This window comes from Toxoplasma gondii, chromosome VIII (genome assembly GCF_000006565.2).
Source record: "Toxoplasma gondii ME49 chromosome VIII, whole genome shotgun sequence".
NCBI lineage: Eukaryota > Apicomplexa > Conoidasida > Eucoccidiorida > Sarcocystidae > Toxoplasma > Toxoplasma gondii.
In genome coordinates, this window is record NC_031476.1 from 6,496,439 (window position 1) to 6,512,512 (window position 16,074).

Consider the following 16,074-nt stretch of genomic DNA (forward strand, 5'->3'; position numbering starts at 1 on the left):
CCGTTGTGTTTTCATCTCCCTCATCTCGTGTTTTGTGTCGTTTTATACGCTTCGTTTTCGTACAAGTGTCCTAGCAGTCTTCTGTTTGTCTCTGCTCTGCGTGAGCAGAAGTCTGCCTTGATGATACGTCACCTGTCTACTCGACCGTGTCTCTCCCCATTCGCGATAGCTTTCTCGGGTGTCTCCCGCATTCCCCGCTCCCCGTCGCGTTCTATCTCTTTGTTCCCTTCTCGTTACCCCCGTCTGTCGCCTCTGTCCCTCTCTCCAGCAGTGTCGCTCTCTGGCGCTTCCCCTGCCTTCCTTTGTCTCAGGTTCTAACTTGCAAGTCTCCAGAGGCCATGAAGACGAGTGTGAGAATCGTGTGAAGGACGCCAGGTCTCCCTCCAACAATTTCCCACGCGTCTCCGATCTCGAGGAGACAGACGAGTCTCTCGGCGCTCGCTTCGAGTGCCTCGGCTTCGTCTCTGCTCCATCGCTTCGCTTCGCCTTCCCTTGCCCTTCCATTTCGTCCGTCGGCTTCGTCTCGCTTCATGGCACACAGCGGGCAATCGCCAGGCGCGCGCCCTTGCGCGACGCCTCGCGCGTCGTTCAGCGTCGCGAAAGGTGGGAGACGCGCATGCAAGAATTCGAGGGCGGTGTGTCGAATAGCGGGCAGTGCCGACTGGGCAGCCAAGAGCAAACAGCGAAGCAGAGGCTGAGAGAGGAAGAGATCTTCCATGTGCTCGGCAAGCAGTCCGTTCAAGCAAGAGAAACAGACAGTACTCCTTCGTCTCCTCGCTTCAACCTCCACACCTACGCCATTTGTCGCCACGCCGCCTCCGATCGCTGCACCCCCCGCGGGCTCGCCTGGCGCCTCCGCCTCCTCGGTGGCAGCGAGCAACAGGGCGACGCGTCGGTGAATGGCATGGTAGTCTCTCGCAAGAGGGACGTCGAAACAGGCGAGACGGAAGACGAGAGAGTGGACAAGAAGGTGGGCCTCGACCATCGCGTGTCCGTCACCAGCAGGGGCGAGGGCCAGAAGGAGGCTCTGGAGTTCCGCGATGGTGAAAGGCCCACATTTTCGCGCTCGTGTCGAAGCACAAACTCCGCAGCATCTTTTCGTCCTTGTCGCCAGTCGCTCCGGAGACCTCGCAGCCTTCTTCTTCGTCTCTATGTTTGCTGGAGAGGCTGCAGACGCCTGCTCCGCTTCGCGCGACTCGCCGTTGACTTCGCTCTTTGCCATGTCCCCGCTCGGAGACACGGGCGACTCCCCACACTTCTCTTTCGCGTTTTCGTGCTTCAGTGCCCTCTCGCTCTCTTCTTCCTCGGCCCAGCGGACGGGTCGCGAACTGGCAGCGAAGCGCCGGACGATCTCGGGAAGCGAGGGAAGGTGCGAGATGCGGTGGAGGCGCGAAGAGAAGCCGCTACGACCGGTGTGTCCTCCAAGCAATGCTTCTTGCGGGACTGCTGCTGCCGCCAAGACGCCCCACAAGCTCCATTCTTCCTCGTGCTCGCCGTTGGACTCAGCATGCGATGAGGAAGCGACCCGCATGGCGCGAAGCATCTCTGCTTCTGGAGAGGCCGCGGAACTCGCGAGAGGCGCACCCGCGGAGACAGGAGACACCTCATCACAGCCAGACTTGGGAGACTCAAGATCCGTGGGCAGCCTCCGGTGTTCATCTGCGACTTCGTTCTCTATCTCGATGCCTCTTTCTTTTTCTCGCCTGCCGCCTCTGCCACACCACCTGATCACGTACCGACCACGGCAACGGACAGCACTCCCAGGTGTCAACCGTTGGACGGCTTCTCGCGCAATGAGGCTGCTTCGGCAGCAGCAGCCTTCTTCGTCGTCTTCGACCTTTCTGTCCGTCTCCATTCCACTTTCTTCTCGGCCAGCGACCTCGGCCTTCCTGCATGCGCAACAGGGTGTCTCCTCGACCTCCGCAACGGCCCTCTTCGCCTTCTGCTGGCAGCGGAGATCTCTAGAGAGAGACGAGGCGTCCCCGCCCGTGACAATGTCCTCAAGACCTACCGTGGGATGGACCATGACTCTGCTGAGGGCGAGGAGAGCCGGCAGAACGAGAAGCGACGCCGGCGTCGTCTCTTCTCTGCTTCGATCTGCGAGTTCCTTCTTGTCACCTTCGCGCCGGCCCAGGGGCCTCCCGCCCCCACCCACTGCCTTGAAGAGCTCGGCTAGCATCTCCGTGGCGACCGGGGTGAGACGAAGAAGCGCAGGAGACGCCGTCACGAGACCGAGAAGAAGGCCGAAACTCTGCTGCAGATCCGAGAGGTTTTCCTCGGAGATCGCGAACGGAGATCCGAAGAAGAACTGTGTCTCCCGCCCACCGGCCTGGACCTCACCATCGCGCAGTCGCCCTGCAGGCCCTGGGGCGGTGCGGCCCGACGCCCCGGGGGCCTGCGTGCGTGCCCAGGGGCCCGATGAGGTCCCTGGGGTTCCTCGACTCCCGAGCAAGGCGAATTCACGGAGTCCGTAGACGACGGAGAGCAGCGCATGCAGCGAAGAAGGCAGAAGAAAATACAGGAAGCTGAGACCGGCAGCGACGTCTAGACTCGCGAGGGAGTAGAGCGCAACGGCGAGGTGCACAGACACCGGGAAGGATATGGCCAGGCGACGGGGCTCTGCCCAGACGCCGAGGGACCTGGCGCTCTGCGCGTCAGCTCGCCGGTCCGCAGTGAGGAGGTAAAAGAAGGGGTAGGAGGGGAAGGAGGAAGTTGCACACGAATGGAATCCCGCGAAAATAGCACTCAACAAACGGTAGTAAAAGTAGTCGACTGGCGACGACACCTGCGTCGTCCGTGCAGACTTCATAGACAGAGGCAGCGTCACAGGCAAAGTCCACCAAGGGGCTAGTGGCGACGTCGCCGCCTGCGTCGAAGGAAACGGAGACGTGAAGCTGCGCGACGAAGCCCAGGACGCAAACGCTGTCGGACCGCTCCGAACAGCCTTGACGAGGTGTTCAGACGGGGGGTGAAGAAGGACAAGTTTCGCCACGAGGGCCTGGACGGAGAGAAGCACGCGGCTATCGCTGGAGCCTGCAGCGGCTAACAGGATGATCTCGACGATTTGTGGCAGGGACTCTCTCCAGGCGCATTCTCGCAGATTGTCGTCTTTCTTCTCTTCGTACTTGAAGGACTCAGTGTCTGTCTTCTCTCCTCGCTGTTCGGAGTCCTTCTCCTCTTCGCCCATCCCCGCTCCCTGTCTCCCTTCTGTCGGCATCTCCTGCCCTTCCCTCGGGGTGCTTGGCGACGCGGGATGGCCTGCGGCGTGCGCCCTGAGCTCCCCGTCTTTCGCACTCTCTGTCTCCGCAGGCGACCCCTCGTCTACCTCCTGTCGCCTTTTCTGTGAGCGTCGCTCTTTGCATACACCCGCCGAGCAAGCTTCGCAGGGGCAGACGGCGCCGCGCTGTTGGACCAGAACGTGACAGAGGCCGAGGACGAGCAGGAGAAGCCGGGTGAAGGCCACAGCACCCCCTGGAGACTGAGAACCACTCGCCGGTTTGTCTGACGAACTTCGCTCCTTGTCACGCTCTTTCTCCTGCCCCACAGCCCTGTCGCCCCCCGCCACAGAATCCGTCAACCACGAGGAGACGCCGGAGGTCTGCGCCGCTTGACAGCAGAGTCGCTCGACGAGAACGAGTGGGACGGACGCCGAGGGTCTCAGCTGAAGGAGAAGCGCGAGACACTTGAGGGCTCGAGGGGCCGCCTGTATGGGGTAAGCGGGGCTCGAAGGCGAGGATGGAAGGAAGGTCAGACACCGGATGAGCTGCAGGGATATTTGGTTCACTTCAGATGCGGAGAGTCGCCTGAACAGCGCCGCGTCGACTGCCTGCGTCAGGACAGACGGCGCGGCAGCGGCGGCTCTCGATGGGGAATTGTCGGCGCCGTGGGAGAGAATGTCTTGACGAACTCGGGCTTTGATCGTACACGCATGGGAGATGAGCTGCTCGCAGCACCTGGTGAACCAATCATTGCGCCGGAGGGAAGTGTGTGCGACAGCGAAGACGCTCCGGATGCGCGCGACGCGACGTTCGTCTTGCATTTGGAGAAACGCCTCCTCTTCATCTCGAGGAACTTCGTCAGTTGCCGTCGCCTGCTGGCGATCGTGTTCTTCCTTGCCGCCCCTAGCCGAGGGTGCCGCTCGGCGACTCTCGGACTCCTGGTCGACTCGCGGCTTCTTCCGGGCGGCTTCGAGCTCCTCGTCCTCCTTGCCATTCTCGCTGGCCTCTCGAGCTGTCTCCGAGGGCTCGCCTGCAGAGCTACGTTGAAGCACAACTGAGAAGAGCGCACTCCGCAGCTCCCAGCCGAGAATCACGGAAATCACATTCAACACATGCGCCCGCTGGTCGGCTGCGCCCGCGGCTGGGGCTTGAACGCCGACAGGCGCCTGGTATCGGAGCAGATGCTGGTTCGTGCTGAGAAGCAGCGGCACGAGGGCCTGGCGGTACGGAAAGAAGAGCGTCTCCGAGGAGTACAGACACTGGAAGGGGTGCACCAGAAATGGCATAACGCGCATTTCCTGCAGCGTCCGCAGGAAGACGCGAATCCACGGTGGCGCGACGGGAAGCGCCCCTACTGCGCCGGTGCCCCTTTGCTCCGGCCGCTCCTTCGTCAGACTTGCGGTGCCCGAGAGCGAGAAAGGCAAGTGTTCCAAGGCCGCCGACGCCGGCGCATGCACAAGAGAGACGTCGGCGGCAGACGAGGCTGGCAGCAGCGGCAAGAGCCGCGAAAGGGCGTCGGCGACCATGTCGGGGACGGGTGACGGACAGGCGTGGAGCAGCGAGGAGAACAAATGGAGGTGCAGCCGCGGCGTCGGAGCGTACATGCATCCAAAGCGCGCCAGCACGTACAGCGCAACATGTTGGAGGCCGACGCTGCTGACACTGGAGACGCGAGCGAAGGCGCACAAGCTGCTTTCCTCTTCCGCGCTTGGGACCCTGTTCGTCCCCGACCCCACCAAGTGCAAGCCCTCGCCGCTCTGAGGCGGTTGCTGCTGCAGCCAACAGAATCTGACGAGCGCCGCCTTTGGAGGAGACGCCCACACGGCGGGCGAGGCCAGCTCCGATCCGCCGAGGTATGGCAGAAGAAGTGCAATCAGCCGCAGAAGCTGGATTGACGTTCGGTCGTCGAGCCGTGGTGGAAAGAGACACTCGAAGAGGCTGTCGTCGTCCCATGTGCTGCCTGTCTCTCTCTCGCGCGCACCGACCAGAGCCGTGTCACCCTCGAGACGCTCCTGGGGATTGCGAAGAGAAAAGCCGGAAGCGAGGATCGCCAAGTGACCCATGAAAGAGACCAGAGCGTCGACCTCGGCCCGGGCGAGGGTCCTCTCTCCCTTTTTGGACGATTCGTATCCGCCTTCGTCGAGGTCAACGACACGAGTGTCGGAGGCATCGACGGGCGGGAGAAGTTCGTTGAGAATCGGAATCACGAGAAACTGAAGCTGAATCGCGAGCAGCCGCAAGTGGACCTTGCCCCCTCGGTCGCACGCAAACTTCCGCTCCTCTCGCGTGTCTGTTGCGCCTTCAAGCACTCTCAGAAAGCCCTCCGCGTTCGTCTTCTCCTCCTCGACTAACGCCGCGTGTCTCCGTCTCCTCTCCTCGACGCCTCCCGCGTGAGCGACCCCCGCGGTCGGGCCTCGGGCCTCCCCGAAGACCCCAGCTGCAGGTGCACCTGAGACCGCCGCGAGCAAGTGGTGCATGCATGCGGTAAGGATTTTCTTTTTCTCGCCGACAGACAAAGTCGGGAGCGCCACTGAAACCAAAAAGTCCCGCAGAGCCCCTAGGGCCTGCACAGAGCCGCCCTCAGCGTCCAGAGCGAGACAGCGCGCGACCGTGAGAGTGATCCGGGTCCTCAGCTCTGACAGCGAAGGCTGAAGATGAATTAGAAGCGACGCGAACGCAGAGCGGGAGAAGACAGTCCCCTCCTCCGTTTTCTCGAAGACTCCCGAGGCGACGTCTGCCTGAGAGAGCGAAGAGACAGGCGACAGAGCCCACTCTCGCGGCATAGCTGCAAACCACGTATTGTCTTCACACCCAGACGAAGGAGGCGAGACAAGTAGGGTGAGGAGGGTGGGGTCCACGGTGGCCTGTAGCGACGGCAGGGAGGCGAAATGGAAGAAGGAAACGAGCATGTCCACAGCGGCGGAGAACTCCGAGCTGTCCGTGAGAGTCTCGATCGGAGACTGGGTAGTCTCGACCTTCTCGTCGACCTCCGAAAGCGGCTGTCCTCGCTCATCTCTCTCCCTTTCTCGCCCGCAAACACCCGGTCCGCCCTCGTCCACCACGCTCGCAGCCGCGGCCTCCACGAAGTCGCACAAAGCCGAGACAACAGGCTCCTCCCCGCCCTCACTGGGTCGCTTCCTGGCTTCTGGTCTCTGCATGCGCTGGTACTGCGACGCTAGAAACTGTGCAAAAAGGAAATCCGGCTGTGTCTGGCGAAGCCCCATGAAGAGCCGCAAAACAGCTCGAACCGACGAACAAGCCACACGCTCGACGCGAAGAGCACGCCCCAACGAAGCGAGGTGCCGGCAAATGTTAAGGCTGAGGAACACGGATAAAAAAAACAAGCAAAAGGTGAAACAATCACAAACCTAACCTCGAACAAATCCATACCCTTGAAACACCTAGAGCCTACACGGGTGTATGAATATATATATATATATATATATATATATATATATATATATGTCCATATATAGGTAGGAACAGAGGATGCAAGGGGGAGCAGGGAATGGATGAATTGGATGCCGTCAATACTTTAAGACCTGTTAGAAAGCACAAACATTGGCAGAGAACTTGAACGACACTGGTGGCAAGAAGCGCTGGAGACGGGCGACAGAGATCAGTGCGTGAGGACTCGGGTAGATTCATGGACTCCAAGAGGCGACGAGAGTGAGACCGTTTACTCTTTCAACAGTGCTCCTCCAACACAATAGTCTACGCACATCGTGTCGACGCGCCTGACGCGTTAAAAGTGAACTGTGTGAACATGGTTCCTTCTTCGTTTGCAGGAACTGTGTTTTCCCTCCCTCACCGAAGAACGCGTGTGTGGCGCATTTGCATGAGCTGCTGGAGAATGAGAGCGTAGGTGTCTTCTGTTTTTTCTGCTGCGACAAGAGGCTGGAGAAGGACGCGAGCGGCTTCCGTTGCGAATCGGCTGAGGAAGAAGCCGAGAGAAAGGCGATAAGGACAAGACACCAAACTGGCGGGTTTGGCGCTCGCCAGAACGTGTTTTTCTTCTTCAAGTTCCCCCTCTTCATTCTCTGCTCCTCTGTTTTCTCCTTCCCTTTCGGTGTCTTGGCTAGCTTGTTCGGCGGCGGCACTCGCGGCGACGGAGCCAGTGTCGTCCCTCTGTTCTCTCGCCGCCTTCCCGTCGCCTGAGACGCCGGGCCCGGGGACGAAAGAGAAGGGGAAGCGCGACATGGGCGAGGTCATTTCTAAGAGCACCGCTCGAAGGAACGTTTCGCTGCAGGCAGGAAAAAAAGAAAATAAACTTAGGAGGGCCGCCGCAACTTCCGTGGCCGCCGCGTTCAGCGTCCCGCAGAGCTGGAAACACACGAAGAAAACAGGAAAAGACAAAGTAAATAATGGGCATCTCCCAAAGCCTTCGGAGGCAAACCAACAGGACCCAAGCGGCAGACCGAGTTCGAGATCGAGGAAACAACAACGACGAATGCGCAAGAATTGATGCCAACACGAGAAGAAAAAGCGGAGACAGAAAAGGGCGCTGGAAGCGGACATCACCATCCACAACAGATAGAGACATCTACCGAAACGCGCCTGTACGGAGTTATTCCCTTCTTGTCAGTTTCGCATTCTGTCCTGGTTGAAGACCCCTCTCTGCTCGAGACGCGACTTCAGCACATGGCGTTTTCCAACCCCAGACGTTCTCTCAGTTCGTACGTCCCGCGTCTCGGTTTGTTCCGTCTCTGCTGGTGCCTCGTCCCCCCTCGCATTCCTCTGTGTTTCTTCGTATCTGTGTCTTGGCTCCGGGTCCCCCGTCTCTGTGTTTCTTCAGCTCTGGAGCAGTCGATTAGGGGAGGTCTTGGGAGGAGCGTGCGTTGTGCAGAAACAGAAACCAGGAGCTGCTGCGCCCCAGCAGATGCCCACGCTTGACATTCACAAGGAACTGCGCAACGAGTACTGAAGTGCCGAGACACAGAAAAGAAACTTAACGGCGACCGCACCCTATTGGGGCCTTCTCTCTGCCTTACCCTGAAGTACTCAGCAGCGGCGCCTTCTCCATAGACTCCCCCGGAGCCCTTGGCGCCTCGGAGGCCGGCGAGACTGCCAAGTGTAGTGGGCTGAGGGCGCGGCAGCGCCTTCTCGCCTCGCTGGCCTCGCTGACAAAGCAAGTCTCTCCACAGTTTCCGTCTCTCCTGCAGCAGCCCCGCGTGTTCGAGAGAGGCCGCAGCTTCGCGGTGGGAGAGGAGAAACCAGACGAGCAAGTGCTCGGCGAATTCTGCGTCGAAGAGCAATGAGGAGACCGAGAGACAGGACGACGCGCAAGGCAGCAGCTGAAGGAGACGCGCTAGGCCCTGCAGGCGGGCGCGCATGAGAGACGGCGAGACAAAGCGAATCGGCGGGGCGGGCAGAGGCAGCGATGCCGCGGTCCGAAAGAGGGAGGAGACGTCTGAGAGGTTGGACGGAGGCGGAGACGCCGGCGAATAGAGAAGGAAGAAGAACGTATTAATGGGAGAAGACGCGAGCAGGGAGGCGAGAGCTGGAAACGCAGACGCAGGTCGACATGCCAAGAAGAAACGCCGAACAGAGGGCAGCGCTCGACCCAGGAGAACCTCCGCGTTGCCGCAAAATGTCAAAGCCACTCGCAATGCATGCGCAGCTCCTCGGGCGACTTCGACTTCCGCGAAAAAGAGGAACCTGAGAGGAGGCAGTTAAGCAGGGACGAGTGTACAAGGAGACAATGCAGCCGACAGCGAGTGGGCCAACGAGTGGAGGCACCGAGGGACCAAAGACGCATGCCTAACTCGAGGTCACCTCTTCTGCAATATTTCTGTGTTGCCTTGTGTCTCTACTGTCCCTGAAACTCACCTCACGAGCATCGCTCCGCAGTGCTCCCGCATCGACCTGTCCGAGTTCAAACTCTTTTCAAGGAGAAGGCCTCCTTCTTCTTCTTCTTTTCCGTCCTTTGTGGCTTCCACTCTGCATGTGGCAGAGGCGTCGTCGTCCGCCGGTCCGTTCTCCTTCATGATTACCTCGACTGGGGTCTTTCCAACTCCTTCTGGGATCTCGTCTGTCTCTCTCTCCTCGCCCGATGTCTTCGCCTCAGCCGCGACGGCGCCCCCCAAAACGCCCTCGCGGCCGTCGACGCTCGCTCGCGAGTGCTGGGCAATTTTCTGCAGCTCCGATCGCGGCCGCGACAGAAGGCCCTGCCAGTCGGGGTGGATAAGAGCGAGCTTCAAGAAGCGGAGCGCGAGCAAAAGGGTCTGCCAACGGAAAGAGAAGGGAATGAACCTCGAGGAAGTGAGGATAGAGCACGAAACGCACGTAGGCGTTTAACGAGGGTGAACGCAATGCGGCAACCGAAGCATGGGCTCCAGCTGGATCTCAGTGTAGGGAAGAGACTTTCGAGAGAAACTGGAACAGCATGTCTCTCAGGGACGGGTCCGCAATGACGACGAAATCGTTCTTAACACCTCACAGGTAGGCGACACTCTGGGAAATTGCACCATGTACAAGAGCTGTGAATGCCTGCTAAGTTTGAAGACTTGTCGACTCTTCGACCGTTCAACCGAAACTGCTTGGAACAGTTCTCACGAATGTACGGTAAGCCCATCAAGCATCCTTTCTCAAGTGTAGATATCTTGCAGATGGACCAGATCCGGTGCCCCCCTGTGACCGAAAGAAAAGTGTGTCGTTTCTGCACTTCCCACTCCTCAACTCTTACCATGGTGTAGGCATCGTCTTTCGTTGCAGCAGTCCCTTCAGCTGCGGGGGCTTCGGCGGCAGTCGCTGCAGCCATGGCCCGAACGCCAGCGTGAGCGACACTGAAGGCGAGAGGCGAGACGGCAGAGTCGCCAGACTTTTCCTTCTGGGGTTTTCCTGCCTCTGTGTCTCTGCCTTTCTCAGGCGCTTCCTCGCTGCTGCATGGCCCTCGCTCTTGTCCCGCCAAACCGCCCTCGACACTGTCCTTCTCGGTGTCACCGTTCGCGCCGTCTGGGCCGGTGAGAGAGAGCGAAGCGTCCCTCGGCTCGCCGCGCTCTTTCGGCCCGGCTGCCGGATTCTCATGCTTCACGAGTAACGGAGACGGATAGTTGATCGCCTCGGCCTCAAGACCCTTGGCCAGGACCGCGAGGGCATCCTCGATGATCCAACACACCACGGCGGCTGCCTCCGAATTCGCAAAGTCTCCTTCGCACTCGCTCTGCTTCCCATTCCCCAAAGCGCCTCCCGGAAGTTCTCCGGAGGCACTCAGCCCCTCCGAGTCCCGTCCGGCCTCGCCTCCCGGGCTCCCAGGAGCCTCAGATGTAGAGGCGAGGGGGCGTAGAGCGTGAGGCGTCGGCCGGAGAGTTGCGAGGAAGCAGTTGCAGTCGAGGAAGGCGGCTTGCCATTGAAGAGTGAGAAGGGCGACGGGGCGAAGGGTGACCCACTTCAGGACCCGGGTGAGGGCCGAGGAAGAGGCAGCGAACGGCGTTGCCGAAGACGAGGGGCATTTGCCTTCTGAGTCTCCCTTGCCTCGAGAGTGCAACCTTGGCCCTCGTTCTGTTTCCTGCAAAGAGCCTCGGCTTTTCGCCGCACCCTCCTCGCTCTCTTCGCGCACCGGCCCCTTGGCCAGCAGCGTCGCGGCGTCTGTCCCCAAGAGGCGCGGGACGAGAACGAACAGTTGTTGGGCGAGCCGCCGGGCCTCGGGGCGCACTTGGTACAAGTTGGGGATCACGAGTTTCTCGAACACCTTCCACAAGCTCGTCCATACCTCTTCTGCGGGGCGCCAGATGCGTGCGCCTGCCGGTGTCTCGCCACTGTGCGCGGGCGCCTCGCTTGCGTTTGGCCTCGACGCGAGCTCGGAAGCAGAGGCAGCTGAAGGCGATGCGATCTGCTGCCGCAGCGTCTCCCAGGTAATCCATTCGCTGCGCTTCATCCACCACGGCGACCCTGCGGGGCGGCTCCGCCGGTCCCGGTACCCCAGGGGGCTGCTTTCGTGCAGCGGGGGGGGCACGAGGACCCGCGCGGCGCCCGCAGGGCTCGCGAGGTTGGCATAGTGGGCTCGGAAGAGGCAGCCTTCCGCCGCGAGGCGCAGATGCTCCAGGAATGAGGCCGGGGGCGATGTGAAGCGCCTCAGATCTCTCGCCTCCTGGTCGTCGTCGTCGTCGTCGGACTCGACATCCCCATCGCTCACCTCCTCTTCCATCGCACTCTGGAAGGCCTCGCTGGCCTCGTCGTCGTCTCCGCCTCGCGTAGTCTGGCGTCTCTTACGGTCGTTCTCGCCATCGTGGCCTTCGCACGCACCTGCGAGCTTCCGTTTTCGGGCTCCATCGCCCGACGTCTCTTCTCGCCACAGGGGCGAGGTCTTGAGGCCGAACGCGAGCTGGAGGAAGGGGGGCCGGACGGAGCCGGCGTACCCGCAGAAGGCGACGGTGAAGAGGAGCATGAGACACTCTGAGGCGAGGAGCTGTGTGGCGGGCGCGTACTGAGCAGTCGCGTCTTTTGACACAAACATCGCGGCTTCCGCGATTTTCACCATGTTCCGTTGCGCCCACTCAGGCGGCAGCGTCCGCAGAAGGCGAATGAGCACCAGACACCCTGCAGCCTTCGACCGCCACGACTCCGCAAAGCACAGGTGTGCGTACAGCTGACACAGCGACGAGGCAAAGAAAGACTCCATCGCCTCAGACACAGAGTGCGGTTGCACGACACAAAACAGACGGGCTGTCTCTTCGATCAGCTGGACGCAACGAAGCGTCGGAAGCAACCGCGAAGGCTCCAGAGACAGGCACGGCTGCAGACCCCGGAGAAGGCCGACAGGATCGATCTGAGACCACACGCAACGCAGTCAATGTCGAGAACCCGTTGCACAAAACAAGCGTTTACTGGACGTCACATTTGGAGAGCGTGGACACGCACAGAAGGGGCGATTACACAGACGAGAACCTAGATTCGGCCTTGACGAAACTTGCGAACTCAGTCACGGTTGTGCTATGTATATACATATATATAGGTGTGGCATCTCCGTTTCCGCGAGGGCTGAACACTCCTATACTCGAGACAAAACAAGGGCGCCTTCTGTTTTGGCTGCTTGTCAGAACGTCGTCTCACCTCGTGAAGAGCCGCGGGAATGAAGAGAGCGGCCGAGTCCGCCTTGTAGATCCTGGCAGCGGCTATGAAAGCCAAGTGCCGCAGCAGTCCCCTTAAGAACTCCATCGCTCCAAGGCCGTCTTCGCTGTTTTCCTGTTCGTCTGCTCTCGCCACCACTTCTTCTACCTCGTCCTCGGGGTGTTTGACTTCGTCAGTCTCCTCATCCCACTCCATCGGACTCTCTGTCTCCGCCGCCCTGCGCTCGTTCTCGCGCCGCGCGTTCGCTTCCAGAGCCAGACGGTTTCGCTTCTGCTTCAGCAGGCTTCCCTCCGCCTCGCCGTCGCAGGCCAGCAGCAGAAGCCCTCGCAGAAGGAGGTGAATGAGGTCTTGCTCTGCTTGACGCTGCATGCTTGTCCTCATCGCTGCTTTATGTCGAGGTAAAACTCTTGAACAGACCAGCGCAGCTGTCCCGAGAGACGCGCCAGCTGGCTCTGCGTCTTCCCCGGCCTTCTGACCTTCTTCTGTCTCCTCTGGTGGGGGGGCCCTTTCGGGCGTTGCGCCCGCGCGGGTTCTCTCGTAGTCAAGCAAGGGGCGCAACGCCGCTGTGGGGAGGGCCCTGTCTCCAGCAAAGTTCGTTCGCTGTTCCTGGAGCTCGAGAAGCTTCTTCTCGAGGATAGTGCTCTCGTAGTTTACATGCATACCGGTCGCGGCTGCTCTATCCGGTTGAGTGGAGCTGTCTGGCGCCAAAGCTGACATCGAGGCAGAGGTCGCGAGAGCGAATTTAAGGCGATCCTGGATGGCTTGCACTTGGGCGTCCAACGGCAGAGTAGGCGACGACGCAGCGAAGGTTTCAGTGGCTTTGTTGACGCAGGCAAGCCAAAAAGCAGACAGCGGGGTGCTGAGGTCCAGGAGCGCGAGAACCGCCAACTGTAGAAGCCGAGAGGCCTGCTGCCGATAGAACGCGGCTATGCAGCCTTCGCAGACTGTGACACCCGAGAGCTCGAGTCTCAGAGATCTGTTCCTCGCTTCTCTCTGTCGATTCTCGCGGGCACTTGAACCATCTTTACTTCCTGTCTCAGGTCCTTCTGCGCCTTCCTCTCCCTCGCTGTCCTCGTCCGTGCTGGCTGTACCCTCACACGTCTCTGTCGAGGAGGCGCCCTCCTCGTTCGTTTGCACATCTTCTCCCGTCTTGTCATCCTTCTTTTCTCGCCGATCATCCGATCCCTTTCTGAGCCGCATTTGTGCCTGCATTTCCAGCGCATGCTTCAAGGCCCTCAAGGCTTCACTCGGGCCTCCTGTGGCCCCAGTGCGACCACACCCGCTACCGGTGTCGCCCTCCATTGTCTGTTCTTCTGCGTCTCTGCTTCTCTTATGTTTGTCACACAAGCGCGTCTGAGGAACGGCCAATGTGCCAGAGAGCCCCATGGCTTGTTCCTGCGTCCTTGACAGATGCCGAGGCAGCACCGAAGCTGTGAGTTGTGGGGTCGTTGCATGGTACAGGTAAGCCGCCTGACTGGGGCTTTCGGCGGCTTCCAACATAGAGACAATCACCCGGAGAATTTCGTCCATGTCCAACCCCGCGACGCGGATTCCTGTTTCTTCAGCCTCTTCTTGGTCGCTTGCCTCAGCCCCTCCCTCACCTACAGCGTTGGGGGTGTCAGCGGACCCCGGGGAGACTGCATGCGAAGCATCTGGCCTAGAACTGTCAATCTCGCAAATCTCATTCTTGTGAGAAACTGGGATTACTGGGGTTTGTCCTGGGATCAATTTGTCAGTTACGCGCAGTTCTGGCCCAAGGGAGACCCATGACACAGGGGTGCTCCGGGCGTCCTCGCTGTCTCCCCGCGACCAGGAGACACTTCGAACAGGCCCTCGAGGCGTCACCATTGGGAGGCCGAGGACGAGCGCGTTCCCGAAGAAAGGCCGGGGGGCGCAGACATGGGGCAGTTTCAAGAAGGCCCGGTTTTTGCCTCCAAGCTTCCCTAGAATGCGAATGACCATTAAGGCGTGTTTCTCCTGTTGGTGCTGCAGATGCATCCACTGAATGCCACTCGCCGCCGCGCCCCGGGGTCCGAGCGTCGTCCCTTCCCCACACAGAGTCCCCACAGTCCCGACGCCCGTCCCGACACTTCCTAAGCCTGTTGACAGGGTCCCGAAGGTCATTTGAGGCAGACTCAGCAGCAACGGACTTCCACCGCCTCCTAGCCCGCCCCTGGAGCTGCCGATATACCCGGCCTGTCCGCCGGAGACAGCACTTCCGACCACTGCACCCGTGGCGCCAGTGCCGGAGGCCCCGGGTCCCGCGGGCCCATAAGGCGCGGAGCCCGGACCCCCGGAGGTCCCAGGGCTTCCAGAGGGGAAGGGCGAGGGGCACGACTGGAGGAGACCCCCAGCAGCCCCGGCCGAGGTGGTGGCCCCGCCAGAGCGGCGTTTCGCCAGTTCCCCACCCACGTCGGGAGCGGCCCCTGAGGCGTGGTAGAGCCGCAGGGCGGGGAAGCCCCAAGACGGCGGGAGGGGTCCGCAGCAGGCCTCGGCGAGCGCCGGGGGCTGCTGCAGGAGGCGGAGGAGCGCGAGAAGAAGAGGGGGGCGGGTCCCGCTTCTGTCGCCGCCGTGGAACTGCGAGGCGAGAATCGGATAGATGTACTCGCCGCGAAGATTCTCCACCCACAGCTCGACGGTGCGCAGGGCGAGAGTGACGACCTCCGGGTCCCCGCACGATAGCGCCGCCAGGACCGGATGGACGAGGGAGGAAAGGTGAGGCAGAAGATTCTTCAGTCGCGCCGGGGCCATCAGACTGACCTCCACCCAGAGGTTTCTTAGTAGCGGGACAGCCGAGCCGGCGGCGCGCTGAAGGGCCCGCGATGTGGATAGAAACTCAGGGAGGAACGGCAGGAAGGCGGTGTACAGAACGCTGCTGCGTCCGGACGGAGTCGTTTGGCGGAACAGCGCGCGAAGCAGCCCCAGGAGCAGGTAAGGCTGGGGTGCCTCGGCTGCGAGAGAGAGTGTTGTTTTGCAGAGTCGCAACAGATCCTGCGTGAGGCGCGCTTCACATTCCGGCCACGCCACCACGGCCTTCAGGAGGTACCGATAAAGCCGCAGATGTGTGTTCGCCTCCGTCATGCGCGCGTACCCTGTGCCGCTGTACAGCACCCCCTCTTCGCCTCCAGCTACGTGCGCCGTATCTCTCGGCCCGGAGAACGCAGGCAACGCGTCGCCTGGGAAGGCCGGGAACGGGGACGCCGCGCTTGTCGAAGAAGCGCGAGAGTTACAAGAACAGCGAGACGCAGAGCGTGACGGACCTGGGGTACAGGGTGCAATCAGATGCATCATCTTTTCCAGCAAATGAAGCGCTTCAAACGCTGCGTCTTCCACGTCTAGAGCCGCAGGCGCTGTCAACGGAGGGCGGCGCCCTGCGACGTTCGTCGGACGGCGAAACGGAGACACAGAGAAACCGGTGGCCGATCGGAGCTTGGCGTCGACAAACGAGGCATCTCGTGAAGCTCTTGATGGACCTCTTGGAGGCGGGACCGACGCCAGGGGGTAGACCGAGGCGATAAGGGGCGACGGCGTGGACGGGCTCGGGAGCTGCTGGTCGAAAGGCAGCAGGGAACGGAGGTACAGAGAGCTGCGAAGCGAAAATGGCGTCTCTGTCAGGCGTGGATCGCCCGGAACGAAGGCGGATTCCGCGCAGGCCCTGGGGGCGACAGGCGTCGGGAGACATGAAGGAGGTATGTCCTGAGAACACGAATTGACGTGAAAGGACCCGCAACGAAGCATACAGAAAAAACGGTGTTGGAGGGCTGAAACACGAGACGCGGCGAGAGTG

At 60.9% G+C, this 16,074-nt stretch overlaps 1 protein-coding gene across 1 annotated transcript in view; it reads right to left on the reverse strand.

The window, feature by feature from the left end:
* The window catches only part of TGME49_268370 (non-specific serine/threonine protein kinase), a gene marked incomplete at its 5' end in the record, with an annotated part of 36,512 nt that overhangs the window by 13,321 nt on the left and 7,117 nt on the right, over positions 1–16,074 (reverse strand). The window contains 6 exons of the mRNA XM_002365503.1: positions 320–6,536; positions 7,030–7,541; positions 8,210–8,876; positions 9,048–9,442; positions 9,904–11,985; positions 12,270–15,983. Of these exons, the coding sequence (XP_002365544.1) occupies positions 320–6,536; positions 7,030–7,541; positions 8,210–8,876; positions 9,048–9,442; positions 9,904–11,985; positions 12,270–15,983 (13,587 nt within the window). The remainder of the gene's footprint in view (positions 1–319; positions 6,537–7,029; positions 7,542–8,209; positions 8,877–9,047; positions 9,443–9,903; positions 11,986–12,269; positions 15,984–16,074) is intronic.